The sequence below is a fragment of the Lynx canadensis genome, chromosome D4, assembly GCF_007474595.2.
Source record: "Lynx canadensis isolate LIC74 chromosome D4, mLynCan4.pri.v2, whole genome shotgun sequence".
NCBI lineage: Eukaryota > Metazoa > Chordata > Mammalia > Carnivora > Felidae > Lynx > Lynx canadensis.
This window is the reverse complement of record NC_044315.2, coordinates 92,009,876-92,026,310: the sequence shown is the minus strand read 5'-3', so window position 1 is coordinate 92,026,310 and position 16,435 is coordinate 92,009,876. Positions and strand designations below refer to the sequence as shown.

The following is a 16,435-nucleotide window of genomic DNA, read 5'->3' as shown; positions in this document are numbered from 1 at the left end:
CCAGCTGTGGGCCTCTACGAGGTGCCCTGTGCCCAGACACGGGTGCAGGAGGGGCTCTGAGTCAGCCAGGGGATAGGGAAGGGCTCTACAATGGGCACACCCGGAGACCGCTGCTCCTTTTGGGGGCTGGGGGCGTTTGCCATGAATCAAAGGCAAAGACCCCTGCGGGGAGGCTCAGAGGCAGAGTGGGAAGAGCCCTGGGCTCGGGGCAGAACCCTGGCCATGTCGAGCCTCGAGTGAGACTCCAAGACAGGCTGTTCGGCCTGAGAAGTGGGGAGAAGGGCGCCCCCTCATGCCCTATCATATGTATCCGTGAGCAGCGGGGTGCCCACAGATGGGGCCCTCGGAAGGGTCCCGGAGCCAGCCGGGCTCCTCCCATGCCGTCCTGTCTCCTGCAGAGGTCATGCAGAACTTCTCCAGCAGACCCGAAGTCCAGCTCAAAGCCCTGAAGAGGCTCCTGACGATGCCGGAAGAGCAGCTAGGTAGAGCCCCCCACCCCCTCCCCAGCTCCCCCGGGGCTCACCCTGTGGCACAGGCCTTTGGGGGAGCGGTGATCCCTCCCGGAGGCTCTCCCAGAGGGGCTCTCCTACACCTTTGAGGCTCATGTTGCCACCTGCTTGGGACGGGCAGCCCGGAACTCTTGGCGGGTGAGCGCCTTCTACCCGGCAGACAGCGGGAACGGGACGGTTCGGTGTGTGGCTTGTGGCAGCCTGCCGTCACGCGCTTCTCGTGGGTTCTTAATGTGACATCCCATCTCTTCCACCGCTGCCACTGACGGGCATCTGATCTGTTCCTGATTGTCCAGTATCGTGAGCAAACCCACAGTGGGCGCCCTGGGGCACATGCCCTTGTGCACTTGTGTGAGCGTTTCTGTAGGATGAGTTCCTAGATGTCTGGGGTGTGAAGAGTTCACAGATACTGCAAACTGCCCTCCACGGAGACCCCAACTTACCCACCTATCAAGGACAGCATTTCTTCCCAACACTCTCCATCAATAAGTGTTCGTAATCCTTTAAATCTTGCAAAACATGGTTTCATAAAATCTCTCCATTCAACTTGTCTCACGAGAGTGAATATTATATTCACTCACCTGTCCAGCCACCCATCAGCCCTCCATCCATCCCCCCATCTAACTGTCCATCTACCCATCCATCCATCCACCCACCCATCTATTCATTTATTTATCCATCTGTCTACCTATCCACCTCCCCCACCTAAGTACCTATCTACCCACCCACCCTCCCCACACACCCATCCTTCATCCACCCACCACCGCCACCTAACTGTCCATCCATCCGCCCACCCCCCATCTAACCATCCTTCCATGCATGCATCCATCCATCCATCCATCCACCCATCTGTCTATCCATCTGTCCACCTATCCATCAGCCCTCCATCCATCCTCCCATCTAACTGTCCATCTACCCATCCATCCATCTGCCGACCCACCCACACACCCATCCATCCACTCACCATGTAACTGTCCGTCCATCCGTCCATCCATCCATCCATCCATCCACCCATCCATCAGCCCTCCATCCACCACCCCATCTTAACTGTCCATCCATCCGTCTATCCACTCCCCATCTAACCATCCATCCATCCATCCATCCATCCATCCAACCATTCACTCACACACCCATCCATCCACCCCCCATCTATCCATCCATCTATCCACCCATCCATCAGCCCTCCACCCGCCCCCCCCCATCTGTCTAACCATCCATCAACCGTCTGTTTATCCATCCAGCCATCCGTCCATCTGTCCATCTACCCATCCATCAACCATCTGTCCATCCGTCCTTGCACAAAGGTCCGTTCGGTGGCTGGGGCATCAGATTGCAGAGGCCCAGTCCCAGCCCTCTAAGGCAGCAGCAGAGACTTCACACTGGCCACTTGCCTTTCCCTCTTCCTCATTCCTCCCCTTGACTCCTTCTGGAGCTAGGCTGTGGCCAGGGTAGAGTCCATAGGAAGGGAGATTTTATCTTCCCGGAGGAGCTGAGGGAGGCTTCCCCGGGGCCACACCTGCCCCAGCCAGCCTCATTCGGAGGCGGGCTAGCTGTACTCGGCCTCCTGGGCGCCAGCACTCTCGTTCTGGTTGTTCTCACTGAACGAGGCAACAAAGCAGCAGTGGAGGGGCACAGCGGGCACTGGACCGTCAGCTGCCCGCCCCCACCTCTCACTCCTACCCAGCACACACAGCACTGAGGAGAGTCAACGACACCCACAGATGCCCACACTCAGGGTAGTTATGGCCACGGGCTCCAGAGTCAGGCTGTTGAGGCAAGAGCTGTCCTCTCTCTGCCCGGTTTCCTCATCTGTAAGACGAGAGTGACAAGAAGGGCTGCTGGAACGAGATGCCCACAGCAGACACGCGGCAGGCGCCCAATAAGGACTTTCTTTCCCCGCCTCCGCGTCCCTCCGGGGCCGCGTGCACGATGCCCTGTGGACTCCTAGCGGAGTTGGGGTCCCTGGTCTGGTCTGTACACCCGTCCCACCCCTGCTCCTATGCCAAGGCTCACCTCGTCACCCTGCCCTGCCAGGTCTGCCGTGGCCGACAGAACTGGTGGAGTTGTTGACCGCCATCATGAAGCAACACGAGAGGATCCTTGACGTACAGCTGCACGCCTGCTCCCTGCTGCTGCGCACCCTGGGCCAAGGTGGGTTCCGGGCCACGCCTGTGTCAGATGTGGACTCTGGCACGCCGTCCCAGAGCCAGCAGAGCCTTGGAAACCAGCCCTGGCTGCACAGCGCCACTCACTGTCGTGCAGCGGGCACTTGGGGGGACGTGCTCCGTGCCAGGCGGGCAAGGCTTTCTCCATGCGAAGTGGGGGCACTGCCCCCCACCCCCACCCCAGCCAGGGAGGGGGCACACCTGCCTGCCACCTGCCCCATGAACCCAGGTTCGGGACGTAACCCTGGGCATCTTCCCTCGGCCCAAGCAGCGCTGGCACAGGACCCCGCAGCCAAGGTGCCGAGTGAGAGCTCCGTCGTCTCCGTCCTGCTGAGCTGCCTGCGGATTCATCCCGAGTCAGAGCAGCTCCTGGTCACGGTCTACAGCGTGCTCGCCATCATCTCCAGCCAGGGTGGGTGTGCCTGGCCCTCCCTCTCTTGGGCGGAGGCGGGGGCACTGCCGGGGCACAGGGGCGTGCCCGCTCCGGATGCGGCCCGACCTGCACTGGCTTCGGCGGGTGTCGCCCACGCAGTCGTTCTGTTTTATCTCCCAACGCGGAGCTTCCATTTGACGGTCACTTGTTCCCTCCACAAACGTGCACGGACACCGACCGGGTGCCAGGTGCCACCACGGGCTTCACGGCAGCGGCTTCTGCCTTGTTCATCTCCCCGGAGCACCTGGGCTCCTGGAGCCACCAGGCAGGCAGGCCGTAGGCGGCCAGATGGGGAATGCCACGGGGAGGATCGCGACCAGGGCGTTGGTACCTGACCTGTTCCCACCTTCCTCCCCGGGTCAGCAGCCCTCTCTCCAGCGGGAAGCTGGGCCCGTGAACCCTGGGACCTAGAGCCCTGTGGCCAGCCAAGGGCAGGGACCCCGCACTGCTCCTCACCACACTGGCTGGATCCCCCTTTGGGGAGTGGGCAAGGGTGCCGTGAGGAGGCACGTCAGGACGACAGACATACATCAGAGCCATCAGGCAAACTGGGGGTCGGCCCACCCGCCGGGACACAATCACGCTGTCCTCTCAGGAGGCCGGTCCCAGCCCAGTACTGGGATGGGCGATACGGGGACTGGCGGCCCAGGGGATGGACCGCGTCCTCCAGTTTCCGGGCCCTGCACTGGGTATGACTGGCACAGAGTAGGCGCCCAGAAACGTGGGGGGCAAGGACCACAGACGGACGGGGTTCTCCGGGTCTTGCCCACAGAATCGGCCTCAGAGGAGCTCCAGGAGGCTGGGCTGTTCGAGCATATCCTGGAGCACCTGAGGACCTTCCCCACAAACAGGGACATCTGCGTCGACGGCCTGAGCCTGCTCTGGGCCCTGATGGTGGACGGTGAGGGTCCCCTCCTCCTGCTCTCCCGCCTGGGGGCTGGTGTCCTCACTGCTCCCTGATCACCTCTGCAAGCCTTCGAGGGCCTCAGGACAAGAGCCCACAGAGAGGCTCTTCTGAGAGCCTGGAAGCAGAGGAAGAGAAAGGAGGGGAGGAGGACAAGGGAGGGGGGCTCCACCCAGGGTGGGGTGCCCCCCCCCGCCCACACCGACTCTGGTGGCTCCTGCCCTGGGAGCCCCCTCTACCTGCCACCCACCCTGGGATTTCCTGGGCAGTCCCTGGTTTCTGAGGGTGCCCTTGGCGGATGCCTCTGATTCAGAAAAGGGGCTGGGCTGCTCCCTCTCCTCCAGGCGCCCTCTGGGCCCTGCAGCACCTGGGCAGTAGTTCTAAGGAGAAGGGGGCTCCGGGCCACGGAGACCCTGGGAAACCAGAGAGGCCTGCCCACACCCAAAGTGCAAAATTCCCCGAGACCCCCTGGGGACAGACAGTCCCTCCCCTCCCCAAACTCCCCTCTCGCCTGAACTCTCTCCCAGCAGCTTTGGCCCTGGTGTCCTTGGTGGGAGGCAGGGGGCGTGGGGTCGCGTACACAGCAGGCACTCCTGCGGGCACTCAAGGGCTAGGTGTCCCCTCCTTCATCCTGTCCCGGTCCCAGCCGTCATTGTGAACAAGACCCCCTTGGAGAGAGCCCCGGTCCTCATCGCTGAGGTGCTGGCTGCCCACCCCACGGACGCAGAGATGGCTGAAGCCGGCTGCGCGGTCTTCTGGCTGCTGTCCTTGCTGGGTGAGCGGCCTGGGCTGGGCGGCACGGACCCCACCCGTGAGGCGAGGAGGCCTGACTAGGCCCTCCGCAGGCTGCATAAAGGAGCACCAGTTCGCAGATGTGGTGACGCTGTTCCTCCAAAGCATCCGGCTCTGCCAGGACAGAACCCCACTGGTGAACAACGCCTACCGGGGACTGGCCAGCCTCGCAAAGGTGTCCGGTGAGCCAGGGAGTGGACTGGGCTACTCCGAGGAGGCGGGGGGCCAGGACTCAACAAGTCGTGTCTGCCAGCTGCCCACAAACCAAAAGCAGAACCAAAAAGTCAAAATCGAAAAAGAGCAACCTATAGTCCCATCATCCAGAAGTTGCCGTGGAGACTTTTCACATACATACTGGTTTTGTGGGGTTTTTTAGCTCCATGCTACGCTGAGATTCTCTTTCCCTGCCCATAAACACTCTGAACAGGTGTTAGGTCAGCGCAGTATCCCTACGGGTATAGCTTATGGAAACACCCAGGAGACGGGTTCCCCCCCCCCCCCCCAGTAGCCTGAGCGCTGTTACTTGGGGTGGCAGTGCTAGGGGCCGTGACTGTCTCGTGGCACAATAACCCTTCGGAGACGCTTGGGACCCGAGACTGGACAGGCCGCCAGCTGGCGCGTGAGGGATGCTCCAGCCCCTCTGAGGTCTGGTCCCAACGCAGCGTTTCAGGGCAGGTACACAGGGTGGGCTGGACGGGGGCCAGGCGGCCAGGCCTCTGTCTGCTTCTCGGCCTGAGGCGGTCCGGGCCTGCGGGAGTGGGGCCGCCCTCCTTCCTGGAGAGGCTCCAAAGGGCGCCGGCAGGGTCGTCCTCTCCCGACACGGGGTCTGCAGCAGCTGCCGACCTTCGTGGGACAGGAAGGGGAGCTGGGGTCCCGAGGGCAGATGTGACCTGGCTCAGCAATGGAGGGGTGGTCAGAAGCCGGGGCCAGAGCGTGAGCGGGAACGGACTCTGCCACCTGCCTGCCCGACAACTCAAGTCTGCGTGTGAGGTCCCCCAGGCTCCGGGAGGGTCTGAGCGGTAACATCTCACAGGCCCCTGGCCCCTCGAGAGCCAGGGCCTGACCCCTAACTGGGGGTGTACGTGTACCGCGTTGGCACTCCCCCAGGCCCACCCTACAGGCATGCTCTGGAACGCGTCCTAGTGCTTCTCTTCCGTCTGCGGCCAGAGGCCAGCCCTCGAGCGGGAGCCTTCTGCTGGGGGGGCGGGGTGTACATTCCCACCAGGAGGAAAGCGGCCTGCAGATGCCTTCGCGACCTTTACAACCCGTGGGGCAATGCTGGCCTCAGCGGCTCCCCAGGCAGCAGGAAACTGGCCTCCTCTGCCAATGGCGGAGGTCCCTGCTATCCTGAGCACCCTGGACTGCCGTCAGCCCCCTTCCTGGAGGACACCAAGGCACAGGCAGCTGCAGGAAATGAACCCCACCCCCCCCACCCCCACCAGAGCTGGCAGCGCTGCAGGTGGCAATGCCAGAGGAGGGCGGTGGCGGCCTCAGCCTCATCCGGGAGACGTACCGGCTGTACAAGGATGACCCGGAGGTGGTGGTGAACATCTGCATGCTGCTGGCCCACCTCACGTCCTACGGTGCGAGTCCCCCTTTCCCTGTCATCCCCCCAGGAAGCCAGTGGTCAGAGGCACCCTGCTCCCAGCTTACTGGTGGGGACAAGGAAAGGAACCCTTCCCTGCAACTTCTGTGCGTTCAACAGAACTCAAGGCAGCGGGTGCCGCGCTGACCGTGGGGGTCACCGGCTGGTGAGCCCCAGAGGCAGCGTGCGGTCATGCTAAGCCCAAGTGGGATGGCGCCCGGCTCTGTCCCACTGGCCTCAGAAGTGCCCCGGCCCGGGTTGTACAAGCATCGGGCTGGCTGGGCCCTGACCTCAGGACCCTCCGCTCTGCCCACAGAGGAAATCCTGCCCGAGCTGTGGGCCAGTGGCATCCAGCCTCTGGCCCAGGAGATCAAGGAGCGCTTCACCTCCAGCCTGGTGAGTGTCAGCGGGGGCCCAACACACCAGGCCCCCAACTGCCTCTACGGCCAGATCTGGGTAGCACAGAGGGGCCCAGAACAAGACACATTGTGCCAAACAGACTTGGCTCTGTGTACGGTGTTTTTTTGTTTTATTTTATAGAGGGGGCATGAGCAGGCGAGGGGCAGAGGGAGAGAGAACAAATCCCGAGCAGGCTCCACGCTCAGTGTGCAGCCCAATCCCACGACCCCAAGATCATGACCTGAGCCAAAACCGAGGCAGACGCTCAACCGACTGAGCCACCCAAGCACCCACTGTGTGTGTGTAGTTTTCATGACTCTCTTCCCGTTTGACTTCACATGTGTCTCTGGGCCCCCCAAACCTAAGGGGCAGGGACGATCGGACCTCTTCACAGAAGAGCAGATTCGGTCACAAAAAGACCTACGAGTAGGTCCCAAGAGTGTCACAGACACGGTGCCTACTGGCTGTCTCTCCAGGAGCTGGTTTCCTACGCAGAGAAGGTACTCCTGAGGCTGGAGGCCGGCACGCCACCAGGCTCCGCGGGAGGACAGTCGGCTCTGCCCTGAGGAGGCAGACACCCCACGGCCTCCCGCTTCCCCGCACCTTCTCTCCCGCCCTTCCTTTCCTTGTCGGGCCCTGGAGCTGCCCGGTGAGCGGCATTTTCCTTAGGTTTTGTGTGTGTGTGTGGGGGGGGGGGGGTTCCACTTCGCTCATGCAGGCGCCCTGGGGGGCAGCGTGGCGCACCGGTGGGGCCCCGGGGGCTCGATTCAGCAGGCTCCGCACAGACCTCGGCCCTGGACCCGTCAGCGTGGCCCTTGTGGAAAAAGCGGCCCTTTCAGACCCGTCTAAACGCGGAAAGAGCGACCTCCCCACACTCCGCCTCCAGTAAAAGCCCACCTGTGTTAAATCTCCTCAGTGGGTCCGGGGCTTCCTTGTGCCACGTCAGGCGGTTTGGTAAAGCCGGGCCGTATGCCGGGCTCCCGACTCTTCTCAAAGACCCTCACACCCGGGACAGACCCGCACGGTGCTCCAGCCCCACAGCTGGGGATCGGCACATCTGTCCCAGACGGGGAGGGACACCCGCCTCTGGGGGGTCACCCAACACAGACGAGCTGAGCCTCCCTCGCCGCGCCGCGGGCCCTGACCCCAAGTTGAAACCTGGCGGGTGGACCTGTGGGGTGGGGCTGGGGGTGTGAGAAAGGATCGGCACCCTCAGAGAATCTCTCCAAGTCCAAAGGCGGCCGCGGCAAACTTGGGATTGGGGCTGGAGCACAGCTCACTGCACACGCTGGGTGCGGCCCGTGAGTCCGGTGGGGTTCTTTACGTGACCTGTGACCCGAGGCACAGAAAGGGGTCTGGCCTCCTCCCAGGAAGATGTTACAAACCCAGTGGATGCTGGGTGCCCCCGGCTCCTGGGACCCGGCGAATCCCCGGCAAAGATGCCACCCCGCTGTGGGGACAGCACACTGCAGAACGCCCCCCGACTTGCCGTCAGTCTTCAGGACAGAGCCCCGCCGTGCTGCCTGCCCGCAGCAGGAGGGCCAGGTCTGGGATGGCACAGAGGGAGGAAGCAGTTCTCGGCCGCCCCCACGCCCTGCCGCCAGGACGGTGAACATGTTTCAGCAGAGCTGCTGCTACGGGGAGACCCGAGCTGTCTTGTGCGTGGTCACAACCGCCTGCGGACGGGAGGTGCTGTGGCTGTCTGGAGTGGGGGCCGTGGGGCGCCTGTCCTGGGCCAAACTCTCCCACTCCTTCTTCACCAGGACATACAATCTCATCGCCACCTGGGCATCCTGAATCTAGGGGGCACAGAACACCACTGTGACTGTCCCAGCAGGCGACGGGCAGGGCACACACGACCCGAGCCCTCGAGCCACACGCGGGGCACGCCAAGGAGAAAGCCAAGCAGAGCAGCCACCTGGGGGTCTGATCCCAGCGGGGCTCTGGCAGCTCAGGTGCCAGCCTGCGGGGGAAGAAAGGACCAGAGGGAGGCAGGAACAGACCTGCTGCCTCTCGCGAGGTGTATCGGACAGCAACCCACAGGATGCACGCAGACACGCAGATGCGAGCGGGGGTCCGGGCGGGATGCTGACCGAGGCCTCGACGCAGGGGCTGGGTTCCGTGGGCCAGCAGCCTGGTGCCAGCACCCCCCAGCCCTGTCATTGGAGCCTGTCCCAAGGCCCAGGGGAACAACCGGCCTGGGCCGCACGGCCTGTAAAGGCTTCAATCTAGACGGGGGACTTTTTCTCCTAAGGGCTGTGATGTGGCAGTTTTTTGTGTGTAAGTGTTGACGAGCTACATACAAACATCCAGAATTTCACGGCCACTCTGCAAGCCCGCTGTACCATGTCATCTTTTGTGGACCGGCGGCCTTCTAAAAATAAGTCTTCCGGGCCCCGACAGAGTGCCTTGGCCACAAGGTGAGGGATGGCCCCCAGTCCTGAGGACTGTCACCCCAGGACACTTACCGAACAGTGCTCTGCCTGCTGCACCCGGACCCCCAGGATTCTCTCCGCGAGCAGCTTCAGAGATGGCCTTCCGCTCTGCCAGGGGACAGCACGCAGCCATGCTGGGGTGGAGGCCTCAGCAGGGGGGTCACCTACTGAGCCCCGGCCCAGGGACCTCCAAAGTGCCTTCACTGGAAGCGCCCGGGGCACCTAGGGCACGTGACACCCCGGTCTGCCCGCAGGGGAGGGCCTGGAAAGGGGTCTGCGTGTCTGACTCCCTCTGGAGCAGATCTGAGGGCAGCTTCTTCCCACTGCTGGGGGCCTCCCCGTGGAGACCGGGGTAGCCGGCCCTTGGTCACACTGACTTTTAAAGGGCAACGTTCAGTAAAACTCTGTTTTGTTTTTGGTTTTTAAACATTTCTGTTTCAAAACTTAGAAGGCCACCCAAAACCAATCATCACATGAACCAGCCAACAACTACGACGCACACAGCCATGCTTATTTAAATACCTTCACTCGACTCTTGAAAGGTTTGTATTTCTGCGTGTCCCGAATCTTCTTTTTTGGGTGATCAAGAAACAGCACCTGGAAGAAGAGAATACAGCGACGGTCACAGCCGCTGTCAGCGTGCAGCAGTGGGACTCCCTTTTTTCAAACAGCCTCTTACAAGGAATCCTAACGGGTGACACACACGGGTAAGCAGGTATTGACGTGAACTTGGACTCGGGATGGAAAACTCTCACACGGACTAAAGACGACGCCCAACAGCAAGAACCACGTTAACAGAAACACAATCTCGAAACCACGGAAACCGGAGACCGACAGCCATCAATTATCCAGCAACCACCGCGCTCCTGTGTCCTGAGTGGGTGTCGCACATCGGGGAAGTTACGGAGAACGTGTTCTAACAGCTCATCTCGCGACCTCAGGATGGTCTCAGGAGACCGCCGGACACGAGCCTGCCCAAGTCGCCAGGGACGGAACAGGTGTGAGGAGACAGCATGGCCCAACAGGGAGGGGCCACTGAGACTTCGGCACCGTGCTGCGGCGGGCAGAGCGCCTGCTATATTCGTTTCAGTACTTCCGGGTTACTTTAAAAGGCCATGAAGGGGCGCCTGGGTGGCTCAGTCGGTTAGGCTTCCGACTTCGGCTCAGGTCACGATCTCACGGTTTGTGAGTTCGAGCCCCATGTCGGGCTCTGTGCAGACAGCTCAGAGCCTGGAGCCCGCTTCGGATTCTGTGTCTCCCTCTCTCTCTGCCCCTCTCCTGTTCACACTCTGTCTCTCACTGTCTCAAAAATAAATAAACGTTAAAAAAAAAATTAAAGAACTGAGAAACGCCCAGCGCTCCCCCAGGACACAGGGAGAACTGGACGACTGGCGTCTGATGCTGTTGGGGGGCCTTCCCGACACCCAGGTGCACAAACCAAACACTGAAATGCGTCCAAAACGCGGTGTGGGCGACGGCAGGGGTGCAGCCCGCACGAGGCAGCGGTACCTTTAGGTCGTTATGCAGCGCGTGTCCGACTAGAATCCGGCCCTTCAGCATGTCCGCCACCTCCTTCTGAACAACTTCGAAGTTTTCTCCTGACGAGAACGAAGAAGTGGATTTTAGCGCCGTGTGCCACGCTGCTGAGCCCATCACACCTGCCACGGCCACGACAGAGGCAGGGAGGAGAGTGGCCTTTCGGAAGCGACCCGACAGTCCTTTTTACTGTTGACTCAAGTCAGAATCGGTCTTAGATGTCGTGCTTTCCAACCGGAGGTAAAAACAAGACTGGTCCCCCGCCACAGACGGCGAGGAGTGCTCCCCCAGACCTCCAGCTCCGGAGGCAGCCCCGCCTGCTCTCCTGGCAGACGCCCTTGGTCCTCTCCCTCCCCCGCCAAGGGAAGGCTCGGAGCCACCGTGCCCGCCCCCGGACAGAAGCGCTCAGGTCCAGGGTGGCCCACGCTGAGCAGGACCTGACCGAGCCTGGAACCGGAGGGACTGGTCAGGCCGGGGCACCGCCTGGTTGGTTATGTGCGCACGGGGGATCTGAGAGGCACAGAGAAAGGAGGCCGCGGGGGCCAGGGAAAGCAGTGGCCTCGGGACCTCTCAGGTCCCTGACCTCAGAGTCGCCCTGGGTGACTCCTCCCCCACGGCCAGTCCAGCAGGCCCCACGGACTCCGCCTTCAGGGTGCACCCGGAGTTGGGCCACGTCCTGTCACCTCTCACGGCGCCCCCCGACCATGACCAGGTCACTGGCGGCACGTGCCCCCTCTTCCTGTTTCCACCCTCGTGGCCCGAGTCTCTTCTCAATCCCGTGGCCGGGAGGAACCTGTGGAAACCTGAGCCGGGCCTGTCACTGCTCAGACCTCCCCGTGGCTTCCCGAGGTCCTCACGAAGATCCACGAGACACTCCCATCTGTCCCCACCTTCCCTCCTCACCCCCACGCCGGCACACTCTCTGGGTCCCTACTGCCAAATGACACACGGGTGAAGACACAAATGTGCCTGAGAGCCATCTGAAAACAGTCACCCTGGGAGACGTGGGACTATTGGGGCTCCTGCTGTGGCCAATGCTCCAGAACAGAAAGGGGACAAAAGGAAGAGACAGGGGGTGCCCGGCTGGCTCAGAGGAGCGTGCGACTCTTGATCTCGGGGTCGTGAGTTCAAGCCCCACCTTGGGTGGAGAGATTACTCAAAAAAATAAAGTAATAACTTAAAAAGGGGGCTCTTGGATGGCTCCGTGGGTGAAGCGTCTGACTCCTGGTTTCGGCTCACGTCACGATTTCATGGTTCGTGGGTTCAAGCCCTGTGTGTGAGGCTCTGTGCTTTTAGCACAGAGCCTGTTTGAGATGCTCTCCCCCTCTCTGCCCCTCCCCTGCTCGCACCCCCTCTAAACGAATAAACTTAATAGTAACAATAAATGGGGAGAAAGGGACCCAGGCGCCGCCTCTCCCGCGCTCGCCAGCAGGGAGGACCCACCCTGCTTGAGGTTCTCCGGCCGTATCCCGCTGACCGCCGTCCTGTAGTCCGTAACCGGCTGGGTGGGCTTGATGCACTTGTCGTAAACACACTTCCCATGCTGGTTCACGATGGACACGCGGGCGGCGACGCTCTCTTCCCCCTTGGGGCCCACGCCCACCATCTCGCAGTCCATGGCTAAGGCTCTAGTCAGGCTGAAGGGAGCCGAAGGTCCCACTTACTCAACGCTGCGCCCCCCGCCGCCTGGAGACCGGCTTGGCTCTCAGGGCTCCTCGTAGGATGGGGCGGCGCCTGCCCGACTCCGCTGGGGGCGCGGGGGAGCCCCTGCCCGAGACCCTCGCCCTCCCCGGCTGGGCACCGGCCCCGCGTACCCGCCGAAGGCCTGCTCCTTCACCAGCGCGATGCTGCTCTCGCTCTGCCCCAGCCGCTTCCTTGCTATCCGGGCCGCCTCCGGGCCCAGGGCCGCCTCGATGTCCGCCGGGTCGACGTCATCGAACCAGATGTCTTCCCTGGAAGGCAGAGGGACCGGGCGTCAGCGGAGGGGCTCCCGCGGTCGGGCCCACACCGCCGCCCTTGCTACTGGTTCAGCGCGGTCCTTCGGCCGCTTTTCTTAACTGGGAGACGCGCTCGCTACCCCAAAACCCAGGAACCACAGAGAAACACAAAGAACACAGAGCACAGACGTGCGGGCTGCGGGCGACGGCTGCTAACGCTCTCTTCTGAACTGAGAGAGCAGGAAGCTCGTCACCGAACACGAGACACAGATACACACATCGACTATAAAAGGGAAGCGCAGACGCCCCGAGCCCCCCCCCCCCCCAAACTCTGGCGACCCCTGGCACCTGCACACCATGCCCACACAGAGGCCCACGCGAGGACGCACACGTCTGCCTGGTGAACTGCCTCCCGGGCGCAGCTAAACGTCACCTCCTTAGAAACCGCTTCCCGACCCCACTGGGTGGACACATTCCTCTGGCCGTTTGCGCCCACGAGCTCCGTCCTCACCGATTTACGCTGCCCACACTCACAGAATTACCCGCCTAGCTTCCGTCTGGCCGTCTCTCCTGCCGGACCGCCGGCCTCAGGGGGAGGGCCCTGGGTTTCCAGAGAGCGGACCGGCACAGCGACACGTGGCCGGCACTCACACCGCTCTCTCCCGGAAGCTTCAGCAACCGTGTCCTCGGCGCCCAGGTAACTCGCCAGCAGCCTGACTTACGAACTCCTGCGCTGCCTCCAGCCGAGCCATTTGGAGGCAGCCACTGACCCCGGGCCCCTGCTCTCCCCGTGGGAGTGACCTCCACAGGGTGCCCGGGGAAGGGGAGGGGGCAGCCCCGCCCATCTCGCAAGCCCCGCCTCCCAGCACCACAGGTGGCCACGAGGAACCCCACCAAAGCACTTGACTGGCCAGACGCAGGAATCGTTTCAAACTTGGGCCTTTCTGGCTCTGACCTCCGTTCACCCCACAAATTTTTACCGGAGGCCTAAGGGCCTCGCTCTGCTCTGGGCCCTGGAGATACAGCGGTTACCAAACAGGCCCTGCCCTCATCACGCCTCCGTCCTGGGGGAAACTAGTAAACGGAGAGACAGCACTGGGAGGAGGTGATGGAGAGACTGCGGAGAGGCCACCCCCCCCGCCCCCCAGGCCCCCCCCAGGAGACAGATGCTCAGGGATGAGCTGACGAAGGCCACGCGCAGCACAGGGAGGCGGACACACCCCCTGTACTCACTCGGTGGGCACGGCCGGAGTCAAGGCCACAGTCGCCTCCTTAGCTTTCCACTTCTTGCGCTTGGCATCTCCTCCTTTCGGAGAAGTATCGTCATTTGTCCTTTTCTCGGCTCCCTTCCCATCGTGCCCCGCTCTGCTGACCTCTGTGCGGGGAGCCGGCGCCTTCCTGTCCGCTGGAGGTACTGAAGGACCAGAGCCCCCCGTGGCCGCTGGGGCCGCTGTTTCTGGCCCCGTCTCACTTCTCTTTGCTTTATCTGGGACGACTTTTCTGTTCGGTTGGATAATTCCGGGCTGTTTTTTGGAATCCGTCTGAGAGATAACAAGAGGCTTTTCCGGGGCCTGTGTTTTTTGTTTCAGGAGCTAAGAGGACCCAAAATAAAATACACGACACGTTTTAATTTGGAAACCAAGCACGAGAGACTGAAAAACTTACGTGTGTATACACCCCGTCTACCCCTACGGGCATCGCTGAGATCCATCATCTGACAGTTTGGCAAAAGCCCTTCTCATTCACGCCTGGTCACTTGCGGTGAGACGGTCTTCTTCGCTTATCTCGTTACAAGGCATGATCTGATACCTGCTGCCTCATTCCTACAAAATTTTAAACGCCCGTCCAACACCTTAAGTGCCTCCCGAATGACTTCACTCCGCCTAAGGGATGGTGAGCAAGCTGTTCTCCCGTTTGCTTAGGGCTCGTGTTAGAGCTCCCTCCTGCACAGACTAGGCCAACAAAGCGGGGGAGGAGGGGGGATGGGAACCAGATCCTTTACAAACCCCTCGAGGGTCTCAGGAAGACAGAGGGGCGTGTGTTCGACCAAGAGTTTGGTTCAAGCCACGGGTTCAAGCCCGTGGCGGCTGAAGAGCTGCCGGTAGCCATACACTGTGCTCAGGCAAGCAGGGCTGTTGTGTCCCTTCCCTTGCACCCCAGCCCCCAGCACGGCGGTTCTCAACCGCAGTTAAGACCCTGGGAGGTGGCACCGAGCTGAGAGACAACGTGGGTTTCTACTTACTTGTTCCTGCAACGTTTAACCACGGAAGGGCTGACTTTTTGTAGAACGTACAGAAAATACAAGCTTTCCCCCTAATAAATCTCCTTTCCGCTCACTTGATTTTGCTTTACCTTCTTGAAAGAGAGGGAAGGAGAGCCACAGCTCAAGAAATCGTCCAGAACCCTGGGTTTGCCTGAAGGAGCCTCCTCAGTCCTGTCCGTCCAGACAGGCGGTTAGGATCTCCCATCCCTACGACACTGGCCGTATTAAGAGGCTCAAGAAGCTTTTCTCTATCGCCCGAGGCTCCGAAACAGAGCCCAAGACGTTGTGGAAGACTCTGAAGGTCGGTGGTAGCAAAGAACACAAACTCCCGCTGGGAAGGGTGAGTCTGCACCCCGATCTGCCGCGTTTTTACTAGCTCTGTGACACTGGGCCAAACTCCTCAAGCTCTGTGCCTCCGTTTCCTCACCTGGAAAACAGCGATGACAACACAACGGCAGCTTCGCTTCGAGGAAGGCGTAGAGAACTGATGACTGAACGGCATGGAACAGCATCGGGCAGAAAGAAACCGCCACGTGGGGGGCCTGGGTGGCTCAGTCGGTTAAGCAACCGACTCTTGGCTTCGGCTCAGGTCACGATCCCAGGGTTACGGGACTGACCCCTGCATCGAGCCTGCTTGGGATTCTCTCTCTTTGCCCCTCCCCCACTGGTGCTCTCTTCCTCTTTCAAAATATGTAAGTAAATAAACTTAAGGGAGAAAGAAGAAGAAACCTCCACGAAGGGCCTGGCCACCCGTGCGGAGAAAGGCAGTAGGGCACCACAGGGGGTTCAGAGCAGTGGCTGTTGGTGTGGGACACCCGGTTCTGCCCACCCGGCTGCAGTCCTGGACAATTTCTCTAACCTTTCCGGGCTCCCTTCCTCGTCTGTAAAAGGAGACGACACAGGCATCCACCGCACACCGTCGGTGTGGGGGTTAAACAACAACACACGTGTAGATCTACCGGCGGAGTCCGCGCATTTCCAGAGATCAGTACCCCGGGGGGCAGCTGCCATCAAGGTCTTTACTCACTCACAAACCCCGGTTCTATCACGTTCCCGCGGACTCGCTGTCCACCCTCACAGGCTAACCTTCCCGCGACAGGCTCTGTCGGCAAGGTTTCTGCCGCCATGTGCCCGCACAGCGGCCCCACGCGTCTTCCTCTGCCTCCGTCCGCGCGGCCCCTCAAACCTCACCCGCTGCAGCGCCCTCCAGTTGCGGGAAAAGTCCTCCGGCGCCTTCGGAGGTCGGACCACGGCGACTCCGGGGCCGCAGCCCGCTGTCTTGCTCGCTTCTCGCCCTCGGCTTTTCCAGAACCTCCTCTTCCTGCTTTTCTTCCGAGCTACCTTCTTGCCAAGCCCCGGCTCAGCCACGGGGTCGCCGGGGGCGCGCCTGGAGGTCAGCGCCTTGGCCATCCCGCCCCCGGCCGGGCTCTGCCCACCCAGCGCCCGAGAGACACCAGCCTCCGGGACCCCGGAAGCG

General features: G+C 61.6%; 2 protein-coding genes across 4 annotated transcripts in view; one reads left to right on the top strand and one right to left on the bottom strand.

Moving 5' to 3' along the window:
• Positions 1-7,353, top strand: part of STKLD1 (serine/threonine kinase like domain containing 1) — a 23,422-nt gene extending 16,069 nt beyond the window's left edge. Inside the window, exons 11-19 of the mRNA XM_030306512.1 lie at positions 399-482; positions 2,544-2,660; positions 2,946-3,086; positions 3,880-4,008; positions 4,658-4,786; positions 4,857-4,985; positions 6,246-6,386; positions 6,705-6,784; positions 7,264-7,353. Of these exons, the coding sequence (XP_030162372.1) occupies positions 399-482; positions 2,544-2,660; positions 2,946-3,086; positions 3,880-4,008; positions 4,658-4,786; positions 4,857-4,985; positions 6,246-6,386; positions 6,705-6,784; positions 7,264-7,353 (1,040 nt within the window). The remainder of the gene's footprint in view (positions 1-398; positions 483-2,543; positions 2,661-2,945; positions 3,087-3,879; positions 4,009-4,657; positions 4,787-4,856; positions 4,986-6,245; positions 6,387-6,704; positions 6,785-7,263) is intronic.
• Positions 7,033-16,435, bottom strand: REXO4 (REX4 homolog, 3'-5' exonuclease). 3 transcript variants are annotated; one of them, XM_030306515.2, is made up of 8 exons: positions 16,150-16,435; positions 13,929-14,287; positions 12,573-12,710; positions 12,202-12,395; positions 10,732-10,820; positions 9,745-9,819; positions 9,256-9,330; positions 7,033-8,586 (listed from the first exon to the last, which is right to left on the bottom strand). In XM_030306515.2, exons 1-8 carry the CDS (start codon positions 16,366-16,368, stop codon positions 8,422-8,424), a joined length of 1,314 nt encoding a protein of 437 aa, XP_030162375.1. In that variant the 5' UTR covers positions 16,369-16,435; the 3' UTR covers positions 7,033-8,421. The 3 variants fall into 3 exon arrangements, with proteins under 3 accessions (XP_030162375.1, XP_030162376.1, XP_030162377.1); XM_030306516.1 differs by lacking the exon at positions 16,150-16,435 and adding an exon at positions 15,386-15,566; XM_030306517.1 differs by lacking the exon at positions 16,150-16,435 and adding an exon at positions 14,361-15,379 and having other exon boundaries at positions 13,929-14,236.

What these genes read in the sequence shown, in the direction of transcription:
- REXO4 (XM_030306515.2), bottom strand. Translation starts at nt 16,368, where the DNA reads ATGGCCAAGGCGCTGACCTCCAGGCGCGCCCCCGGCGACCCCGTGGCT. An exon ending in GCCGGAGAACCTCAAGCAGG is followed by an intron (nt 10,821 to 12,201) that starts GTGGGTCCTCCC and finishes CGTTCTCGTCAG; the next exon opens with GAGAAAACTTCGAAGTTGTT. An exon ending in CTTTCAAGAGTCGAGTGAAG is followed by an intron (nt 9,331 to 9,744) that starts GTATTTAAATAA and finishes GTCCCCTGGCAG; the next exon opens with AGCGGAAGGCCATCTCTGAA.